Source organism: Eucyclogobius newberryi, unplaced genomic scaffold, assembly GCF_026437365.1.
Source record: "Eucyclogobius newberryi isolate DKJ021-1_F unplaced genomic scaffold, fEucNew1.0.hap1 SCAF_6, whole genome shotgun sequence".
NCBI classification, from domain to species: Eukaryota; Metazoa; Chordata; class Actinopteri; order Gobiiformes; family Gobiidae; genus Eucyclogobius; species Eucyclogobius newberryi.
This window is the reverse complement of record NW_027316278.1, coordinates 1,706,007-1,727,194: the sequence shown is the minus strand read 5'-3', so window position 1 is coordinate 1,727,194 and position 21,188 is coordinate 1,706,007. Positions and strand designations below refer to the sequence as shown.

The 21,188-nt window shown below is 44.9% G+C and overlaps 1 protein-coding gene across 1 annotated transcript; it reads right to left on the bottom strand.

The window, feature by feature from the left end:
- Nucleotides 1–1,886: 1,886 nt before the first annotated feature.
- LOC140346754 (major histocompatibility complex class I-related gene protein-like) lies at nt 1,887–12,913 on the bottom strand. Its single transcript, XM_072432941.1, has 6 exons — nt 12,856–12,913; nt 12,174–12,440; nt 9,230–9,514; nt 6,001–6,315; nt 5,801–5,867; nt 1,887–1,941 (listed from the first exon to the last, which is right to left on the bottom strand). Exons 1-6 carry the CDS (start codon nt 12,911–12,913, stop codon nt 1,887–1,889), a joined length of 1,047 nt encoding a protein of 348 aa, XP_072289042.1.
- Between the last annotated feature and the right edge of the window lie 8,275 nt (nt 12,914–21,188).

Below are 21,188 nucleotides of genomic sequence, written 5' to 3'. Positions count from 1 at the left end.
TAACATAGAATATAACATAGAATATAACAGAATATAACATAGAATATAACATAGAATATAACATAGAATATAACATAGAATATAACAGAATATAACATAGAATATAACATAGAATATAACATAGAATATAACACAGAATATAACAGAATATAACATAGAATATAACATAGAATATAACATAGAATATAACATAGAATATAACATAGAATATAACAGAATATAACATAGAATATAACACAGAATATAACACAGAATATAACAGAGAATATGGTGAGAGTCTGTGTGTCTGTCTTGTTGTTGTTCTACATTAGCATTAGCATTTTTATCATCACCTGTCTTAACACTGAAACGTTATCTATTTTGACTAAAGATATTTATTTAGAAACTGTTGAATGTACTCAATTATCTCATGCATTCATTATTGTTTAAAAGAGTTAACTAGTTTGGAATCTTGATAATTTTGTCACAGTAAAGTAAGTAAAGTAAATTTATTTTATAGTATTATAGTATTCCCATTGTTAATTTGAAATATATTAAATATTGCTTATAACATGGGATATTGATTAGGATTTGGCTCAGGACCACCCACTGTGCCAATTGACTTGTTTTAAATAATTGTATCTCAGATTGTATGTATAAATGTGTTTTCATGTAGTGGTTAATTTTATTGATTGTTTTATTTGTGTTTTAGTGTCCTGTGTTTGTGTTGTGTTTTAACAGGGCCATGAAAAAGACAACTTTCTCATTGGGTTTTCCCTCTATAAATACATTTAAAAAACAAAGAGAACCGAAACGCTGATGGCGCCATCTTGGTGTTTCCTCACAAACCGGTCGGTTCAGAACCAGATGAACTTTATATAAATATAAAATGAAAATCCAGATGAACCAGAACTGATATTATTATAGAAATATACAACAATAATAGACAGGTTTTACCATTTTATTCAAGTTTATTTTAGTAAAACGAGTTTAAATTCAGAGAAAACTTTCAGATTTTAAGATATGTAATAAAAAACATACAATTGTAAAGTTATCATAGTCTCATTCAAGTTAAAGTTAAATATACAAATCTGAAGCATCTATTTACACAACTGGAATAAAGGGCTTCAGTGAAATGGGAGTGAAAATTGTCACGTTTTGTTGCATTATAACTTTGCAGGGGGCGCTGGAGAGACATTTTTGATCATTAAAATGCAGCAGCAAGATTACTAACAGGAACTTAAAGAAGAGAACACATTACGCCGGCGCTGGAGTCTCTTCACTGGCTCCAGTTTAGAATCACATTTAGAATCTCCTCCTGACATTTCTTATGAACATTGTTTAATCTGTTTTCACTGTCGCCCTTCGAGGAAACTGCTGTTGTGATTTTGTCCGTTACAAAAATCAATTGAATTAAAATTTAATTATGTCCAGCTTTTCAAAACACACAAATGCCTCTTTGAGTTCCTCTTTGTAAAGTTACAACACAATGTCACAAAAACATGTGCTACATTAGATATAAAGTTCAAAGCAAAAGTGAAACTAAACCACAGGATTGTTCATAATATTAGCCACCGATTTACACTTTTCTTTTTAAAACAGACAGAAAAACAACAGTTCTGGTTTGATTTAAAAAACTGCAGCCAAATTCACTCAAATGTTCTTTTTTACCCTAAGTAAGAAGCCAGGGAAAGTTCAGGAGTTTCTTCTTCACCTGTGAACACAAAAAGGATTCTATAAATATATTGTGATATAAATAAATCTACTCAACAGTGGATTACACAGACTTGAGACCCCAAGGACAAAGTGGAAACACCTCCAAAGGAGGAGAACGACCGAGCCAAGGTCCTCTGGGACTTCAGATACAGACCACATGGTAATGGAACCAACCGGACATAGTTCTGGTCTCAAGGGTCAGAGGAGCCGTGGTGTCGGACATTGCAGTTCATGAGATTGAAACATCTGGAAAAAGGAACATGAGAAACTAGAGAAATCCCAAGGCCTCAGAGAGGAGCTGGAGAAGGTCTGGAGCCTGAAGATATCAGTGGTGCTGTAGTGACCGGAGCACTGGGGCAGTGACCCCCAAACTGGAGGAATGACCCCCAAACTGGAGGAATGACCCCCAAACTGGAGGAATGACCCTCAAACTGGAGGAATGACCCCCAAACTGGAGGAATGACCCCCAAACTGGAGGAATGACCCTCAAACTGGAGGAATGACCCCCAAACTGGAGGAATGACCCCCAAACTGGAGGAATGACCCCCAAACTGGAGGAATGACCCTCAAACTGGAGGAATGACCCCCAAACTGGAGGAATGACCCTCAAACTGGAGGAATGACCCCCAAACTGGAGGAATGACCCTCAAACTGGAGGAATGACCCCCAAACTGGAGGAATGACCCCCAAACTGGAGGAATGACCCTCAAACTGGAGGAATGATCCAGATCCAGGACAAACATCAGACATCTCGGTCCAGAAAAGTGCAGGAACGGCAAAGATACTGAAGAACCCTCAAGTTCCCAGGGGCCTCTGGGAGAGGACCCAAGGGACGGAGAGGGGGAGAAGGGAATATTAATTGTACTTGTTTTCTTTCTCCTGATGACCAGCAGAGCCACAGTGATGATGATGGACAGGGTGATGGTCACTCCCACAGGAAGTCCAATCAGCAGGTCCAGATTTGTGGCTGAAAATACAAAGGGAATGATTTAAAATCACTTATTTGTGAGTTTGTCTCGTGGGCTCTTGAGACTAAATTGGACATTTGTGATTTCATGTTGAATGATGCAAAATATACAAAAGCATCTCCATGGAAACAAGCAGTTGGGCGTGTCTCAGCAGAAGGAGTGCACACATATTGTCCCAACTACATTCTTTTTATTTTAGAATTAGATTCAGAAATGGATGAGATAGGAACAGACATCAGTCAAAAAATAACTTGATATGATATTTTTTGAAAAATTAAAAAATCCACTTTTCTTAAACATTTTTAACAGGAAAATGTCACTGGAGCGTTTGTGAAGAGTTCCACGCTGAACACAATGATAGTGTTTGTCTAATAAAATGGCTCTCTAGCGCCCTCTCCACATTAGATTTAAAACAATTCATAAAAGACAATTTATTTGTCATAGAAAACTGAAAATATTTATAACGGGTTCATTTGTGACAAGGCACAATGCAACAAAATCACATGACTCTAGCTCTAGTTTTCTATTATGAATATTTTTTATTGTTCCCCCACAAACCTCCCCAATATTGACCCCCAAACAAAATGCTTTCCTCAAATGCTACAGGACCCCTCCTTGAACCCACACCTTAACGTGGTGGAGGGGTTTGAGCGCCCGAATGATCCCGGGAGCTGTGTTGTCGGGGGCTTAAAGCCCCTGGTCGGGTCTCCAGAGGCATATGATGACAAGAAAATCAAGGCCAGGTACGTCGCCCAGATTGACGTCACCGGGGCCCCATCCTGGAGCCAGGCCTGGGATGGGTGCTCGTCGGCGAGCGTCTGGTGGTGGGTCTTTCCCCACGGGGCCCACCACCTGCAGGAGGATCCATAAGGGGGCGGTGCAGAGATATCTGGGCGGCAGGGCCCTCGGCGACCAGATCTCCAGACACAGAGACTTACTCTGGGGACATGGAACGTCACCTCGCTGGGGGGAGGAGCCTGAGCTTGTGCTGGAGGTTGAGCGATATCGGCTAGATATAATCGGCCTCAGCGCCAGCACAGTCTGGGCTCTGGAACCATCTCCTCCAGAGGGACTGGACGCTCCACTTCTCTGGTGCTGCCTGCGGGGAGAGGCGGGGCTGGTGTGGGCGGGGCCGGAGGGCAATGATCCACTTTGTTGTCGTGTCATCTGACCTCTGACCTCCGGCAGCGTGTCTTGGACACTCGGGGGAAGAGAGGGGCGGAGCTGTAGAGCACCACCTGGTGGTGAGTTGGATCCGCTGGCGGAGGAGGAAGCCGGACAGACTTGGCAGACCCAAGTGCATTGTGGGGTGTGTTGGGAACGTCTTGTGGAGCCTCTGAGGGTCTTCACCTCACACCTCCAGGAGACTCCTCCCATGTCCCGGGGGACGCTGGGGACATTGAGTCCGAGTGGACCATGTTCTCGGCCTCCATTGTCGATGCGGCTGCTCTGAGCTGTGGTCACATGGTCTCCGGTGCCTGTCGCCCCGGCAACCCCCGAACCCGGTGGTGGACACCGGAAGTAAGGGATGTCGTCAGGCTGAAGAAGGAGACCTACAGGCCTCTCTGGCCTATAGGTCTCCTGAGGTCATCGACAGGTATCGCAGGAGCCGCAGCTCGTGCTGTCGCAGAGGCAAAAACCCGGGCCTGGGAGGAGTTTGGGGAGGAGTTCGGGGAGGAGTTTGGGGAGGAGTTTGGGGAGGAGTTTGGGGAGGCCCTGGAGGAGGACTATCGGTCGGCCCCAAAGAAATTCTGGCAAACCGTCCGGCGCCTCAGGAGGAGGAAGCAGTGCGTCACCAACACCGTTTGTGGTGCGGGTGGAGACCTGCTGACCTCTGACCTCTGACCTCGACTGGGGATGTCGTCGGACGGTGGAAGGACTTTGAGGACCTCCTTAATTCCTCAGTCACGTCTTCCGAAGTAGAGACCGGGGACTCAGAGGCTGACTCGTCCATCACCCAAGCTGAAGTCACTGAGGTTGTTGGCTCCTCAGTGGCTCCTCAGTGGCTCCTCGGCGGCTCCTCGGCGGCTCCTCGGCGGCTCCGGGATGAGATCCTGAGGACCTAAAGTCTCTGGATGTTGTGAGACTGTCTCTGACACGTCTCTGCAACAGGGCGTGGCGGTCGGGGACAGTGTCTCTGGCAGACCGGGGTGGTGGTCCCTCTGTTCAAGAAGGGGGACCAGAGGGTGTGTCCCACCGACAGAGGGATCACCTGTCCATTCGGCAATTTAGAATTGCCAATTTTACCTAACACATGCATGTCTTTGGACGGTGGGGGGAGCCGGGGAACCCAGAGAGAACCCAGAGAGAACCCAGAGAGAACCCACGGTAACACGGGGAGATCATGTGATGTTGTTCTGGGAATTGAACCCATGATCTCCTTCTTGGGGGGCAAGAGCGCTAACCGCCTTTGCCAAACTATTGTTGAATTGTTCTAAAATCTATCCAAATAAGGCTGTTTCCCCTCATTCTGCTGCTGAAGCCTCTACAGGTGCTGAGCAGTACTGCAGGAAGCTTGGTTCTTCTTTTCCTGCAGCTGCTCAGTCTGTGGGCGTGTTCAGAGGCAAGTTCATGCTCCGCCCTCTAACATGAGCTTTAGAATCAGAGCGACAGCAGCTTGTTTTAGAGCTCTGCACATGAGGACCACACAAGGCTGCAACACTGCAGAATAAGACCATATGGAACCAGAGACCTCCTGTGCAACAACTGCACATGTGCAATTGTTGCACATGTGCAACAATTGCACATGTGCAGCAGGACGACAACAACAGCGGCAAAGTTCCAACAAGTGACTAAAATAACAAGCTTTCTAATGATTACAAGTTAGTTAGAATTAAATTAATCCCATAATGAGCCAGTTTGTGTTCAATGATCCAGAGGAAGCAGTGAAGACCAGTGGGGAGCTTTTACAACAATGAACACGAATAAAAGCAAGATATAGCACATATATCAGGAAAATACAGGACGTTTCTTCTGTGAGTGACAGGTTTTATTGTAGCGTGTTTAATGCATCATTATATTTCATATTTGGGGGTTAGAGCAGGGCTGTGCATCCGTCAGACCAGTGTGAGCGCCTCTGCATAAATGTGTGTTTTGTGCAGTAAGAGCATTACACACAACTGTCATATGTCATTTACATGTGCTGCATAAATGATAAAAGAAATGATAATATTACTGCAGCTGCATAAATAAGAGGAACACAAGAAACAAACAGAGTTCATGCCGACAGTGTGTCAAATACAGGCCTTTATATCAAATATGAATAATATCATATAATATAATAATACATATATAGAGTATATATGCAGCTGACACTGAGAGTTCTACTGAGGATTCTGACCTGACTTTGCGTTGGTCCTGATCTTGTCTCGCTCCAGTCTGGTCACCAGGTCTTCTTTGACCCCGGACAGCCTGAACACACACTCGTACCTGTCCCAGTCCTCAGGAGGGACTGAGGACAGGTTCAGGTTCATACTGATCTGGAAGGTCCCGTCTCCATTGGGCAGGGTCTCTCCCCCCACATCCACTTCCTCCCACACCTCGTGTCCATCTTTGGTCCAGAACAGCTGAGCTCTGTCGGGGAAGAAGCCTGTGGCGTGACACGTGACCGGGGAAGAGGAGGACTTCTGCAGCAGGGACACCAGGGGGAGCTCTAACACACGGGAGGTACAGGGAACACAAACACAGATCAGGACAACGTGCATTTGAAACAAACCTGTGCCATTTCTATTGGTCCAAAACTGACTCATTCAGTCCTTATGGGTCAAAACCAAAAACTGAGTATTATAAAGTAGGCTAGCAGTTATCTTTAGTTTATTATTATAAAGGAAACACAAATGTTTAAAGTGTCAATTACTTGAGTCCACATCCCCCAAACTGGCCAAACTGGCGCCTCCTGCTGGTCTGCTTCAATTCAATTTTTGTAATGGCCAAAATCACAGCAGCTGTTGTCCCAGCGTCTCGTGTCCTTAAACACATGTCCCAGCGTCCTGTGTCCTTAGCTCCTCCTTCTCGGTCAGGAAAAACTCCCAAACCTCTTTGTGAAAAAGTATAAACCTGGAGGAGTTCCACAGTGAAGGATCTGACTCCCTCAGACGGACGTGAGAGAGACAGTGGAGCTTCTTTATTCTAACCTGCTTTGCATGTTCTTGAGGAGCAGTTCTGCTTCTGCTTGTGTTTTGAGTATGTGTTTTTTACCCTCTCCAACAAAGTAGCTGGGAAACAAAACCGTGTCATAGTCGTCTTCTCTTGAGCTTCTCACAAATGTGATGAAACTCGGCCTCTTGTTGATGAACTCCCTCTGCCAGGTCTGGCCTGAGAGACTCTTCTTCTCGCCAAAGTGGACCTCTCTTTTACTTTGTGCAGTCCTTAAGACCTGTGTCTCATCTCTGTGGTGTCTTATCTCTGTGGTGTCTTATCTCTGTGGTGTCTTATCTCTGTGGTGTCTCATCTCTGTGGTGTCTTATCTCTGTGGTGTCTTATCTCTGTGGTGTCTTATCTCTGTGGTGTCTCATCTCTGTGGTGTCTTATCTCTGTGGTGTCTTATCTCTGTGGTGTCCTGTGGTGTCTTATCTCTGTGGTGTCTTATCTCTGTGGTGTCTCATCTCTGTGGTGTCTTATCTCTGTGGTGTCTTATCTCTGTGGTGTCCTGTGGTGTCTTATCTCTGTGGTGTCTTATCTCTGTGGTGTCTTATCTCTGTGGTGTCCTGTGGTGTCTTATCTCTGTGGTGTCTTATCTCTGTGGTGTCCTGTGGTGTCTTATCTCTGTGGTGTCTTATCTCTGTGGTGTCTTATCTCTGTGGTGTCTTATCTCTGTGGTGTCTTATCTCTGTGGTGTCTTATCTCTGTGGTGTCTTATCTCTGTGGTGTCTTAGCTCTCTGGTGTCTTATCTCTGTGGTGTCTTATCTCTGTGGTGTCTCATCTCTGTGGTGTCTTATCTCTGTGGTGTCCTGTGGTGTCTTATCTCTGTGGTGTCTTATCTCTGTGGTGTCCTGTGGTGTCTTATCTCTGTGGTGTCTCATCTCTGTGGTGTCTTATCTCTGTGGTGTCTTATCTCTGTGGTGTCTTATCTCTGTGGTGTCTTAGCTCTCTGGTGTCTTATCTCTGTGGTGTCTTATCTCTGTGGTGTCTTATCTCTGTGGTGTCTTAGCTCTCTGGTGTCTTATCTCTGTGGTGTCTCATCTCTGTGGTGTCCTGTGGTGTCTTATCTCTGTGGTGTCTCATCTCTGTGGTGTCTTATCTCTGTGGTGTCTTATCTCTGTGGTGTCTTATCTCTGTGGTGTCTTATCTCTGTGGTGTCTTATCTCTGTGGTGTCTTATCTCTGTGGTGTCTTATCTCTGTGGTGTCTTATCTCTGTGGTGTCTTATCTCTGTGGTGTCCTGTGGTGTCTTATCTCTGTGGTGTCCTGTGGTGTCTTATCTCTGTGGTGTCTTATCTCTGTGGTGTCTTATCTCTGTGGTGTCTTATCTCTGTGGTGTCTTATCTCTGTGGTGTCTTATCTCTGTGGTGTCTTATCTCTCTGGTGTCTTATCTCTGTGGTGTCCTGTGGTGTCTTAGCTCTCTGGTGTCTTATCTCTGTGGTGTCTTATCTCTGTGGTGTCCTGTGGTGTCTTATCTCTGTGGTGTCTTATCTCTGTGGTGTCTTATCTCTGTGGTGTCTTATCTCTGTGGTGTCTTATCTCTGTGGTGTCTTATCTCTGTGGTGTCTTAGCTCTGTGGTGTCTTAGCTCTCTGGTGTCTTATCTCTGTGGTGTCTCATCTCTGTGGTGTCTTATCTCTGTGGTGTCTTATCTCTGTGGTGTCTCATCTCTGTGGTGTCTTATCTCTGTGGTGTCTTATCTCTGTGGTGTCTTATCTCTGTGGTGTCTTATCTCTGTGGTGTCTTATCTCTGTGGTGTCTTATCTCTGTGGTGAACACTGTCAAAAGAGGTGGATAATTCATTCCAAAAAAACAAAAATAATGTCATTTAAATAAGATCATTTAAACCAGTTTAGTGCCAAAGGACCTGAGTCAGAGAGAATTCACACAGAACAGAGAAAGAAGTCCAGACTTTACTGTTGTGAGGTGAGAGAGCCAACCACTCTGCCACGCTTAAAGGTTGAATGGACAATTTTTTTGGCCCAAATCTGAGTCTTATTTCCTCGTGGCGTGGACGGCCGATTTGTCCTGCCACGTATCAATCATAAAACACACCTACCGCTCACCTGCAGCCGCGTCGGCTCGTCCTCCGAGAGCAGCACGGTTCCGCGTGTCTAAGCGCATTGATCTATCATAATATAGTTCCCTCAGTGTACGGGGCAAAATTAGGACAGAGAAAGACAGTTCGAGCTGACTCATAAGAAGACGTAAATCTACGGGAGAGATGCGATGCGATCCGTTGCGCTAGTAAACAAACGCACGTGTGTGTTGTATCAGTCCACACGGGGGAGTGGCATGTGCACTTCCGCCTGCGTTCTCAAATCGCCGAAAAATCGTCCATTGCGCCTTTAAGTCTAAACATCCTTCTTCAATCTTCTCTGAATCACACATTTCCGTTTTTGTCTGCTTTATTTTACACGTCTCACCTGTTCTCATCAGAGTTTTCTTTCCGTACGCCACAGAACTCCTCAGACATTTCTGGCACTGAAAGTAGTCTGAGACAAAGTAACGCTTCACTTCTTCATTGCTCAGATTCCTCAGTGAAAGGAAGACCTCAGGTTTAGCGATGACCCAGGATACCTGTAACCCATCTGAACTCAGATCCAAGGATGCAACGTCTTCTCCATCAAACCCGTATTGAAAAGACCCAGAGGTCTTGTTTGTCTCATCGTCCCAGTCACAGCTGAACACATTCTGCAAATTGTGAACTCCTGAAACACAAACATACTTCAGTCAGTTTCAGACATATTGGACTTTATTAGGCCCAAGCCCAGCAATAGGACCAATAGGACCAATAAAACAAAAAACGTCAACAATGACATTTATTGTTGACAACAGCAGCACGAAGCAGCATTCCTCCAAAAACACTCAAAACTGGTATCGTGAGTGAGCCATTTTGTTCATGTCGAACTTTAAAAAACTCCTCCAAGGGCATTTCGCTCACTGGCCTCAAAATCGGTGTACGTCCTCTAGACAAGTGGGGAATCTGAAGTTATCCAAATCTCTGGGACAACTTATACGGTCTACATGCGGCGCAGCCGCAAAGTTGGACAACACATTTTCAAATTTTCCAGATCTAAAAATTGCCCATTTGAGCAAAACGAGTCCGATTTGGACCAAATGTGAATCTTTCAAATTTTGACCAGTGTATGGTGACAAATGTAAAACATTTTGCCCAAAATTCTATTTGGCCGTCCCGATCAAAAAAGCCAATAAGACCAATGCCCAAATTTTTAGGGTGTAGCCGCAGCTATGAAAGAAACTTCCCATGTTATTCTAATGGGAAAATAGGAAAATTGTTCAAATTTCCACATTTTTATCCTTCACACTTTAATTTGAAAAAGTAGACGTTTCGACTCTCATCCAAGAGTCATTGTCAATAACAGAATTTAGGTCGAGAACTCCGATATTAATACTGTTCTGTGGTAAGACCCGCCCATTGGGAGGAGCCTTCCTGAAGTAGAAAGAGTTGTTTGTTTCAACAGAAACTCCCCCCTTGTATCTACCGAGCCTATTCAGAATCTTAATGGGCTATTAGAATCCTCTTTGTCTTTGTGAGACCCTGGCTCAACCACCCTGAGGACCTGATTAGCATCTAAATGTCCTGGTCCTCTACCTTTCCAGGGGTTCAGTATACCATTGTAGACCACAGGAAGATGAAACCTTAGCCCTCCATTTCTGTTTAAAGAAGGTCTTTCTTTTTTAACAAAAATAGCTTCCTTGACTCCTCTTTCAAACCATCTTTTCTCCTGCTTAAAACCTTCACCTCACCGTCTTCAAACGAGTGATTAGAGGCTTCAAGATGGAGATGCAACAGGGACACGAAATCCCTGTTTATTTTAAACCAGGAAACACTTTAAGACAAAAACTGGTTCATCCTAAGGACAAGTTGCCGACTCAAAAACAGAGCAATGTAGTTTATTCGATCCAATGCAGTGAAGAAAGCTGTAAAGAACGTTACATAGGTGAGACGAAACAGCCTCTACACAAGAGGCTCTATCAGCACAGAAGAAATACAAGTTCAGGACCTCAGAGCGCCGTGCATCTCCATCTTGAAGCCTCTAATCACTCGTTTGAAGACGGTGAGGTGAAGGTTTTAAGCAGGAGAAAAGATGGTTTGAAAGAGGAGTCAAGGAAGCTATTTTTGTTAAAAAAGAAAGACCTTCTTAAACAGGAATGGAGGGCTAAGGTTTAATCTTCCTGGTATCTATAATGGTATACTGAACCCCTGGAAAGGTAGAGGACCAGGACCAGGATATTTAAATGCTAATCAGGTACTCAGGGTGGTTGAGCCAGGGTCTCACAAAGACAAAGAGGATTCTAATAGCCCATTAAAATTCTGAATAGGCTCGGTAGATACAAGGGGGAGTTTCTGTTGAAACAAACAACTCTTTCTACTTCAGGAAGGCTCCTCCCAATGGGCGGGTCTTACCACAGAACAGTATTAATATCGGAGTTCTCGACCTAAATTCTTTTATTGACAATGACTCTTGGATGAGAGTCGAAACGTCTATTTTTTCAAACTGAGTCCAGATGAAACAACTGAAGCTTTTTCTACTATGGAACACGCCTGGACGAATGAGGGATTACACCGACATATTCACACTTTAACAAACTCCTCCTAGGGCGATAGCCCGATGAAGCTCAAATTCAGAGAAAATCATGTACACAAGTGGGGCATCAAAAGTTATCTATATTTTTCTTTTAAGTGCTACGGTATCTGTGCGGCAGTGCCACAAATTTGACTATCACTAATGGGAAAATCACAAAATCTCTGAAATACTTACGCTTCACACTTTAACGAAGTCCTCCGTGGGCAATAGGCCAATCAAGTTCAAATTTGGGGAATATCATCTTCAGGATTGGCGCATCAAAAGTTATCAAATTTTCTATTTTAAGTGTTACAATCTCTTGTGTGGCGGAGCCACAAATTTGACTGACAATTGTGTTCATTTGCACTGGTTAAGCACAGCATTAACCATGTACAATGTGTCGCCGTCTATTTAGTTCTTAGATAAAACACACAATGAGGGAGCGTTGGTGCCATCTCTGTAAAATACAGAGTGGAGTACAAAGCCCGGTGGCCGTTGCATGGCGCTTGCGGCTTTAATTTTGCCTTTGTGTTTTAAATGTGCTTTATAAAGAAGCACTCGACTTGACTTAGATTGTTAGAGAATGACAGTGTTATTCATTTCATGGAAATTAAGATTGATTTTCAATCAATTAATTTTCTACTAAACTATTTTTAATTTCCTAAAATCAAATAAGTGATTAATAAATTATGCCCTGGTTGATGGTTTAAAAATCGAACCAGAAAGTTCTATCTCTGATTTAATACTGTTAGAAACAGAAACAGTGAAAGTGACAAACCTTCAGTCTGGTTGAGGAGTTGTTTTACTACTTCTGTGACGGATATGCCCCGTTGTCCATTATCTATAAAAAGTTTAGTGATCATCAGCCAAAAGTATGGGTCAGCTTCTGCCACTCTGTCCAGCCACTTGTATTTGGGCTCGACTCTCCAGGTCTGACTGTCACAGTACATGATCTCCACATCATTCACCTCAACAGTCTGAACAGACTCCGGGAAGTTTGGGACTTGAGACGAGGAAGTCTGAAAATGTCTCAGAGTGTGAGTCACTGTGGAGATAAAATCAGGATAAAATCAGTTGTAAGTAAACGAGACGTGGCGTGTGATGCAGAACAATCAGACGCAGAATGTGAACTTCCTTGTGTCGCTTTGGTTCTGGACACTCCCCATCGCTCCCAGCACACTTCAAAAATAGATTTTAATGTTTTTAAAGCCCTGCACAGACTTGCACCATCTCATGTGAGCTTTTAACGGCACACAGGCCCAACAGAGCGCTGCCCTCTGCTGGTCAACACCTGCTGGACGTCCCAGGACCAGAAGCAAACCGCGGGCGATCGTTCAATGTGACTCAAAATGTACAAGTATTAAGAACAAACCATCAAAGCTGAATGTTGCCTCTGCATTAGAACACATGACCTGACCACCAACATGTCGTCCATGAATTCAACCAGTAAAAATACTCACTTGAGCTGCAGTAATCTGTCAAAAGTACCGTCAGAATCAGTGCCACAAACGCCTTCATGATGAACAACAGCAACAGCGAGTTCCAGACAAGTATTGAGGAAGAACCTGAAGGCATGGCTTCTATAAAAGAGGTGTGATTTATGTCATTTTACTCTATGAACAAATCAGAATTCAGAATGAGAGTTTACCACAGTGTCACTGGGCAGAACTGAGGCAGCTTCAGTCCAGCTGAAAGGAAAAACTAAAGGAAATAAAAAACACAAAGGCAGAAAGCATTTGGAGACTATTTCTACTCTGAATGTGACTATCGTTAATTCACCTCAATTATGTCCAAAAGAACGGAACAAATCCACAAAGACACAAGAGGACATAAGACCATCTTTACACACAATGAGACACACACAAGAGGACATAAGACTATCTTTACACACAATGAGACAAATAAAAAAAAATGGAAAAATAAGTCTGGACGAGGAGAAGGATTTGATTCTGGAGCTGGACTTATTTATTTAAAGTGATAAACACATTTAAATAGATGATTTAATTATAAAACATATTGGGGCTCTTTAGATGGTCCAACATCAAGAATTAAAATCAACGGTCACTTGACAACCCCACTGACGCCGGAGACAGGGGTGAGACAGGGCTGTGCTTGGTCCCCCTTTTTGTTTGCTTTGTACTTGGAACAATTGGTCCAATTACATGTTGTGGAAAATATACTGTATGACAGCGAAATGAGGCAAAATAGAACAAAGTTGTCTTGTCCAAAAGTGAATCTTTATTTTAGCCGTGCACAGCCAAAATGCTCTCCCTGACAGAGTCGTCTCTCCCTGACAGAGTCGTCTCTCCCTGACAGTCGTCTCTCCCTCCTTGGTCTGAGCCCAGAACAAAGATGAGTCCAACTTATCAAGGCACAGCAGGTGCCACATATGCACAAAACCTAAACATATTGCAAAAATACACTCAATGTTCTGCCGCATGTGAGACATCCTTGGATCCCCGGCTGTCAGGCTTTTTACCCAGGGATGTCCACAGGATGTCCACAGGATGTCCACAGGATGTCCACATACAGAGCCACAATAAGTGTGACCCGGATGTTACGACATGTTGACCTCAGTTTATGGCATCAGGCAAAGACATTTTCCTTCACAATCCCTCCTTCTGACCTTCTGATTAAAATTAAACCCTGTTTTATTATTAATCATTAGTAAAAATGTCAATGTATCAATCAATATAAGTAAATCAACAACCTGAAAATCAGAAGAAGGTGAAGCACATTAACACATCATCAACATTCAGCAGAAGCAAAACCTGTCAAAGGAGAAATACTTAACACCTGTTCAGAGGATAAACCTTTAGGGACTTTAAACCAGTGTCTCAATCCTCACATTACCGCAAAATAATCACATATATTTAAAACGCAAACAATTATTTTTGTGGGCCATCATCCCCTGTGATTAGCTTAAGTATAAGATTAAGAATAAATGAAATAACAAAAACCAAGTGGTTCTAATCTCATTTTGTTTTAGTTACATTTTGAAACTGATCTACAGGATCCTCTGCAGATGGAGTCGTCATCTGAGTCACTCACATCAGAATCACCAGGTGGAGTGACAGGTCCTGTCATTGGAATGGACACAAATTGGGCAGAAACCGTCTTACAAATCATCCTATGTAAGCACGCCATTTTAGAGCCAGGTTTAATGTGGACCGGTCCAAAGAGTGGTCCCAGTTCTACATTTTCAGTAGGTTTGATGTTAATTTAGTGTTTTGACAGTGGAATGATTGGGAATGTGTGTAATATGTGGTGGTGCTGGTCGAGCCTTACGACCTCCTCTGGCCCCCGCTCTCTCGCACTTGAGATCGTTGCAATTCGAAGGTCCCACGACGTCCTCAGTGGTCGGCCCTTGTGTCTGACCCAAGAGTGGACAGACAGCTGCGTTGTCGTGGATCTCCACAAGTGAGCTGAAGATGGCTCGGCAGGGTAATGCGTGAATCCAGGGGCCCCGCTCTGCGACTTTCACTGCGGTGTGAGTGATGAGGAGAACTTGGAATGGTCCCAACCAGCGTTTCGACCTCCAGTGTTTGCGCCTTGGCTCTCGGACCAGGATCCAGTCCCCTGGTTTGAAGTTGTGAAGGAAAGCTTCTGCTGCCTTAGGGAGAGCGGTTTCCAGTTCAATAGTGGAAACACAACAATGAGGTTCCCCCTCATGTGGGTTTGGCAGAAGCGTTGCTGGATTGAGTTGTGTGCATCGCTTTATTGTAACATTTGGCAGTTTTAGAAGAACTGTGTTGTATCTAAGCCATCGTGAAGCAGAAATATGAGAAGTTTTCTGTTCCAGTAGAATCAGGGAGACAGCATGCGGCACCAACAGTGTTAGCTCAGCATAGCCCACCAGGTCACGTGAGGCGAGGACAGCTTTTTCAGCAGCCGCAACCGCACGTAAACATCGTGGCATGCCGGCTGCAACTGGGTCCAGTTTAGCAGAAAAGTAAGCAACAGGTTGCATGGAGCCCCCGTGCGCCTGTAGTAGTACAGAAGTCATGCAGCCGTTTCATTCGTCGACGTTGGAGAGTACCAAGTTGGAGAGTATGAACCCAGAGTCGGTTTTGGAACTCGAAAGCGAACCAAAACTGTGAGTCCTGGTGAACTGGGGCAGAAAAGAAAGCATTAGCCAGATCCACAACAGTGGAATTTGATATAAAAAAATTATGGATTTGGCACCACTGCTGCTACTGGCTCAACTGCTTCATTTACTGCTTTCAAATCATTTGTAAATCGCCATTTTGTGGGCGCTCCAGGTTCACCTGCTTTTTTCACCGGAAAATGGGACTGCGTACCCCCAGATGTGCAAGGAACTATTACAACGGCTTCTTTTAATGGTTCGAACACTGGCGTAATACCTTCAATTGCCTCTGGACGCAAGGAATACTGTGGTCTACAAGGGCGCACATCAGATTTTGGAGTGGCAACTACAGGTTGACAACCGCAAATATAGCCTACATGAGTTTGACCACCAACCCAGAGCTCCTCTGGGACCTGTCTGAGTTCTGGGATAGCCTCAACTTCTGCCTGAGATAAGAACCAGCCCCCTCCTGGAGCAGAGCGGCTCTTACAACAGCCCCCTCCTGGAGCAGAGCGGCTCTTACAACAGCCCCCTCCTGGAGCAGAGCGGCTCTTACAACAGCCCCCTCCTGGAGCAGAGCGGCTCTTACAACAGCCCCCTCCTGGAGCAGAGCGGCTCTTACAACAGCCCCCTCCTGGAGCAGAGCGGCTCTTACAACAGCCCCCTCCTGGAGCAGAGCGGCTCTTACAACAGCCCCCTCCTGGAGCAGAGCAGCTCTTATCCATGTCTTTGGAGACACAACAAACCGTCTGCAAAGCTAGAGACAGAGACATTCTCCAAGACTTTGTGGAATGTAAAAACAACGCATCAGAAGGAATTTCAGCCCAGTCCTCCACCACAGAACTATTTTTAATAAGTTTGGGGAGAGTTTCCCCTCAGTTAGCCTTAATTTGTTTTGATAATGCAGATACATATTTGTATTAGACAAATTTCAATTTTCAAGATAGTTTGGGAGTCGCACAGAGAAATGATCATCCCAATTAAAGAAGTCAGTCGTCAATACATCTTCCCCACATTCACACAGTGTCAGTTGTTGTTGTTGTTGTTGTTGTTGTTGTTGTTTTATGGCGGTTGACATCCGAGTGTTGCATTACCGCCAGACTTTATTCCTTAGACTTTGTCGTAGTCCTAAAAGTTCTTCTTCCAGTGCCTTGACTTCCATTGCTTTGGTGTTACAAAGCCCATGAGGTCATGATATGTCTTTGTGACTAGAATAGTTGTTGTTGTTTCAGAGACCAACCGGCTTTATTCCAGGGAGACTCTTCTTCATCTTCCTCTCCTTCTTTGACGTTCGGTGCTTCCACCGTACAGCTTTATTCTTTAGGCTTCATTCTATAGGCTTTAATATGTCCACTGATGTCGCTGCTTGGTAGCCGTGCGTCTACGAGACTGGGCGAGGACAGGAGACCACCCCCACCCCCATCTCGTCACTCTGATCACTCTGACTCCCCAAAAGCAGACCCCCATCACTCCGACTCCCATTTAGCGCCTTTAGCCTGTTTTCTATATCTGCCCAATCAAGCTCCTTTGTTCCAAGGAATCTCCCTGCAGCTTTAGCAATGATCCTGATCCTTTCAGTTCTGCTTTGAGTCTGAGCAGCACAGTTTACAACATCCACCATAAAGAGTACAAAATCCTCTCTATCCACAACCAGGGTATTCTCATTAATTCTGGAACCTGCACACTTGGGACCTCCACTCTTGAAACCTTCACACTTCTTGGGAGCCACGCTGGCCTTTCTCATTTCGCCCTGGCTGGGAGCAGCGCTGGCTCCTCTCTCTGTATTTACTCTAAACTCATTACTTGAAACTTTCTTGACTGCATCTGCATAGGATATACCTTGAGATACCTTTATTTTATGCACCTCAGCAGCTCTTTTGCTAAACCTGCATCCCCCGAAGGCAGAGCTATGTTCTTCCCCACAGTTACAGCACTTCAGTTTTGCTCCCACGTCACACTTCCCATACTCGTGATCTCCTGCACATTTACCACATCTTTGCTTCCCTCTACAGACCGCTGCAATATGCCCAAAGCGCTGGCACTTAAAGCAACGCAGGGGCGGTGGAACATATGGCCTGACGCTATAGCACATGTACCCAATGAACACCTTACTAGGCAGGCACCTCCCTTCAAGTGTTACCATTACCGACAAGCTGTCACATCTTACCCCAAATCGGGTCATCTTCAAACGCCTAGCGTCCACCACCGTAACTCCAGTCAAATTCTCCTTAACTTCATCCACAGACGTCGCCGTAGGGACACCTACGATAACTCCTCTGACCATGTTCCTTTCAGCATCAGACACAAGAATGTCCTTTCCACCCAGACGTTTAGTTCCAATCGCCTTCCGTTGCTGAGCCGCGTCCTTGCACACGACCAGCAGCGAGCCATCTCTAAGGACACTCGCACTCTTGATCACTCCCACAGCTACAGTTAGGCTCTTTGACAATGCCACTGAATTCCACTCCTTAAAGGATGCACTATCCTGTGCAAGCTTTATGATCACCTTACAGTCTCTGCTCTCACCCCGGATATCAATAGCTTCAGCCTCATCCTGCTGCTCATTCCCAGAACCCTCGGACGAGCTAAGGGACTTTTTACGTTTCCGGGCACGTGCAGGCAGAAAAGGCTGCTCCTCCACGCCGTCCAGAACGTCTTCGATCCCCCATCCACTCTCCTCCGCCATCTCCCGTCTCTCCAGACCGGTTGGCAGGCTGTACTAGGCCAGTGTTCTGCAGCTCTCCTACATCTCTAAAGTCAGTGTTCTGAAGCTCCTACATCTCTAAAGTCAGTGTTCTGCAGCTCTCCTACATCTCTAAAGTCAGTGTTCTGCAGCTCTCCTACATCTCTAAAGTCAGTGTTCTGCAGCTCCTGCATCTCTAAAGTCAGTGTTCTGCAGCTCCTACATCTCTAAAGTCAGTGTTCTGCAGCTCCTACATCTCTAAAGTCAGTGTTCTGCAGCTCCTACATCTCTAAAGTCAGTGTTCTGCAGCTCCTACATCTCTAAAGTCAGTGTTCTGCAGCTCCTACATCTCTAATGTCAGTGTTCTGCAGCTCCTACATCTCTGATGTCAGTTTTCTGCAGCTCTCCTACATCTCTAAAGTCAGTGTTCTGCAGCTCTCCTACATCTCTAAAGTCAGTGTTCTGCAGCTCCTACATCTCTAAAGTCAGTGTTCTGCAGCTCCTACATCTCTAAAGTCAGTGTTCTGCAGCTCCTACATCTCTAAAGTCAGTGTTCTGCAGCTCTCCTACATCTCTAAAGTCAGTGTTCTGCAGCTCTCCTACATCTCTAAAGTCAGTGTTCTGCAGCTCTCCTATATCTCTAAAGTCAGTGTTCTGCAGCTCCTACATCTCTAATGTCAGTGTTCTGCAGCTCCTACATCTCTAAAGTCAGTGTTCTGCAGCTCCTACATCTCTAATGTCAGTGTTCTGCAGCTCCTACATCTCTAAAGTCAGTGTTCTGCAGCTCCTACATCTCTAAAGTCAGTGTTCTGCAGCTCCTACATCTCTAAAGTCAGTGTTCTGCAGCTCCTACATCTCTAAAGTCAGTGTTCTGCAGCTCCTACATCTCTAAAGTAAGTGTTCTGCAGCTCCTACATCTCTAAAGTCAGTGTTCTGCAGCTCCTACATCTCTAAAGTCAGTGTTCTGCAGCTCCTACATCTCTAAAGTAAGTGTTCTGCAGCTCCTACATCTCTAAAGTCAGTGTTCTGCAGCTCCTACATCTCTAAAGTCAGTGTTCTGCAGCTCTCCTACATCTCTAAAGTCAGTGTTCTGCAGCTCTCCTACATCTCTAAAGTCAGTGTTCTGCAGCTCCTACATCTCTAAAGTCAGTGTTCTGCAGCTCCTACATCTCTGATGTCAGTTTTCTGCAGCTCTCCTACATCTCTAAAGTCAGTGTTCTGCAGCTCTCCTACATCTCTAAAGTCAGTGTTCTGCAGCTCTCCTACATCTCTAAAGTCAGTGTTCTGCAGCTCTCCTACATCTCTAAAGTCAGTGTTCTGCAGCTCCTACATTTCTAAAGTCAGTGTTCTGCAGCTCCTACATCTCTGATGTCAGTTTTCTGCAGCTCTCCTACATCTCTAAAGTCAGTGTTCTGCAGCTCTCCTACATCTCTAAAGTCAGTGTTCTGCAGCTCCTACATCTCTAAAGTCAGTGTTCTGCAGCTCCTACATCTCTAAAGTCAGTGTTCTGCAGCTCCTACATCTCTAAAGTCAGTGTTCTGCAGCTCTCCTACATCTCTAAAGTCAGTGTTCTGCAGCTCTCCTACATCTCTAAAGTCAGTGTTCTGCAGCTCTCCTATATCTCTAAAGTCAGTGTTCTGCAGCTCCTACATCTCTAATGTCAGTGTTCTGCAGCTCCTACATCTCTAAAGTCAGTGTTCTGCAGCTCCTACATCTCTAATGTCAGTGTTCTGCAGCTCCTACATCTCTAAAGTCAGTGTTCTGCAGCTCCTACATCTCTAAAGTCAGTGTTCTGCAGCTCCTACATCTCTAAAGTCAGTGTTCTGCAGCTCCTACATCTCTAAAGTCAGTGTTCTGCAGCTCCTACATCTCTAAAGTAAGTGTTCTGCAGCTCCTACATCTCTAAAGTCAGTGTTCTGCAGCTCCTACATCTCTAAAGTCAGTGTTCTGCAGCTCCTACATCTCTAAAGTAAGTGTTCTGCAGCTCCTACATCTCTAAAGTCAGTGTTCTGCAGCTCCTACATCTCTAAAGTCAGTGTTCTGCAGCTCTCCTACATCTCTAAAGTCAGTGTTCTGCAGCTCTCCTACATCTCTAAAGTCAGTGTTCTGCAGCTCCTACATCTCTAAAGTCAGTGTTCTGCAGCTCCTACATCTCTGATGTCAGTTTTCTGCAGCTCTCCTACATCTCTAAAGTCAGTGTTCTGCAGCTCTCCTACATCTCTAAAGTCAGTGTTCTGCAGCTCTCCTACATCTCTAAAGTCAGTGTTCTGCAGCTCTCCTACATCTCTAAAGTCAGTGTTCTGCAGCTCCTACATTTCTAAAGTCAGTGTTCTGCAGCTCCTACATCTCTAAAGTCAGTGTTCTGCAGCTCTCCTACATCTCTAAAGTCAGTGTTCTGCAGCTCTCCTACATCTCTAAAGTCAGTGTTCTGCAGCTCCTATATCTCTAAAGTCAGTGTTCTGCAGTTCTTACATCTCTAAAGTCAGTGTTCTGCAGCTCTCCTACATCTCTAAAGTCAGTGTTCTGCAGCTCCTACATCTCTAAAGTCAGTGTTCTGCAGCTCCTACATCTCTAAAGTCAGTGTTCTGCAGCTCCTACATCTCTAAAGTCAGTGTTCTGCAGCTTCTACATCTCTGATGTCAGTTTTCTGCAGCTCTCCTACATCTCTAAAGTCAGTGTTCTGCAGCTCTCCTACATCTCTAAAGTCAGTGTTCTGCAGCTCCTACATCTCTAAAGTCAGTGTTCTGCAGCTCTTACATCTCTAAAGTCAGTGTTCTGCAGCTCTCCTACATCTCTAAAGTCAGTGTTCTGCAGCTCCTACATCTCTAAAGTCAGTGTTCAGCAGCTCTCCTACATCTCTAAAGTCAGTGTTCTGCAGCTCTTACATCTCTAAAGTCAGTGTTCTGCAGCTCCTACATCTCTAAAGTCAGTGTTCTGCAGCTCCTACATCTCTAAAGTCAGTGTTCTGCAGCTCTTACATCTCTAAAGTCAGTGTTCTGCAGCTCCTACATCTCTAAAGTCAG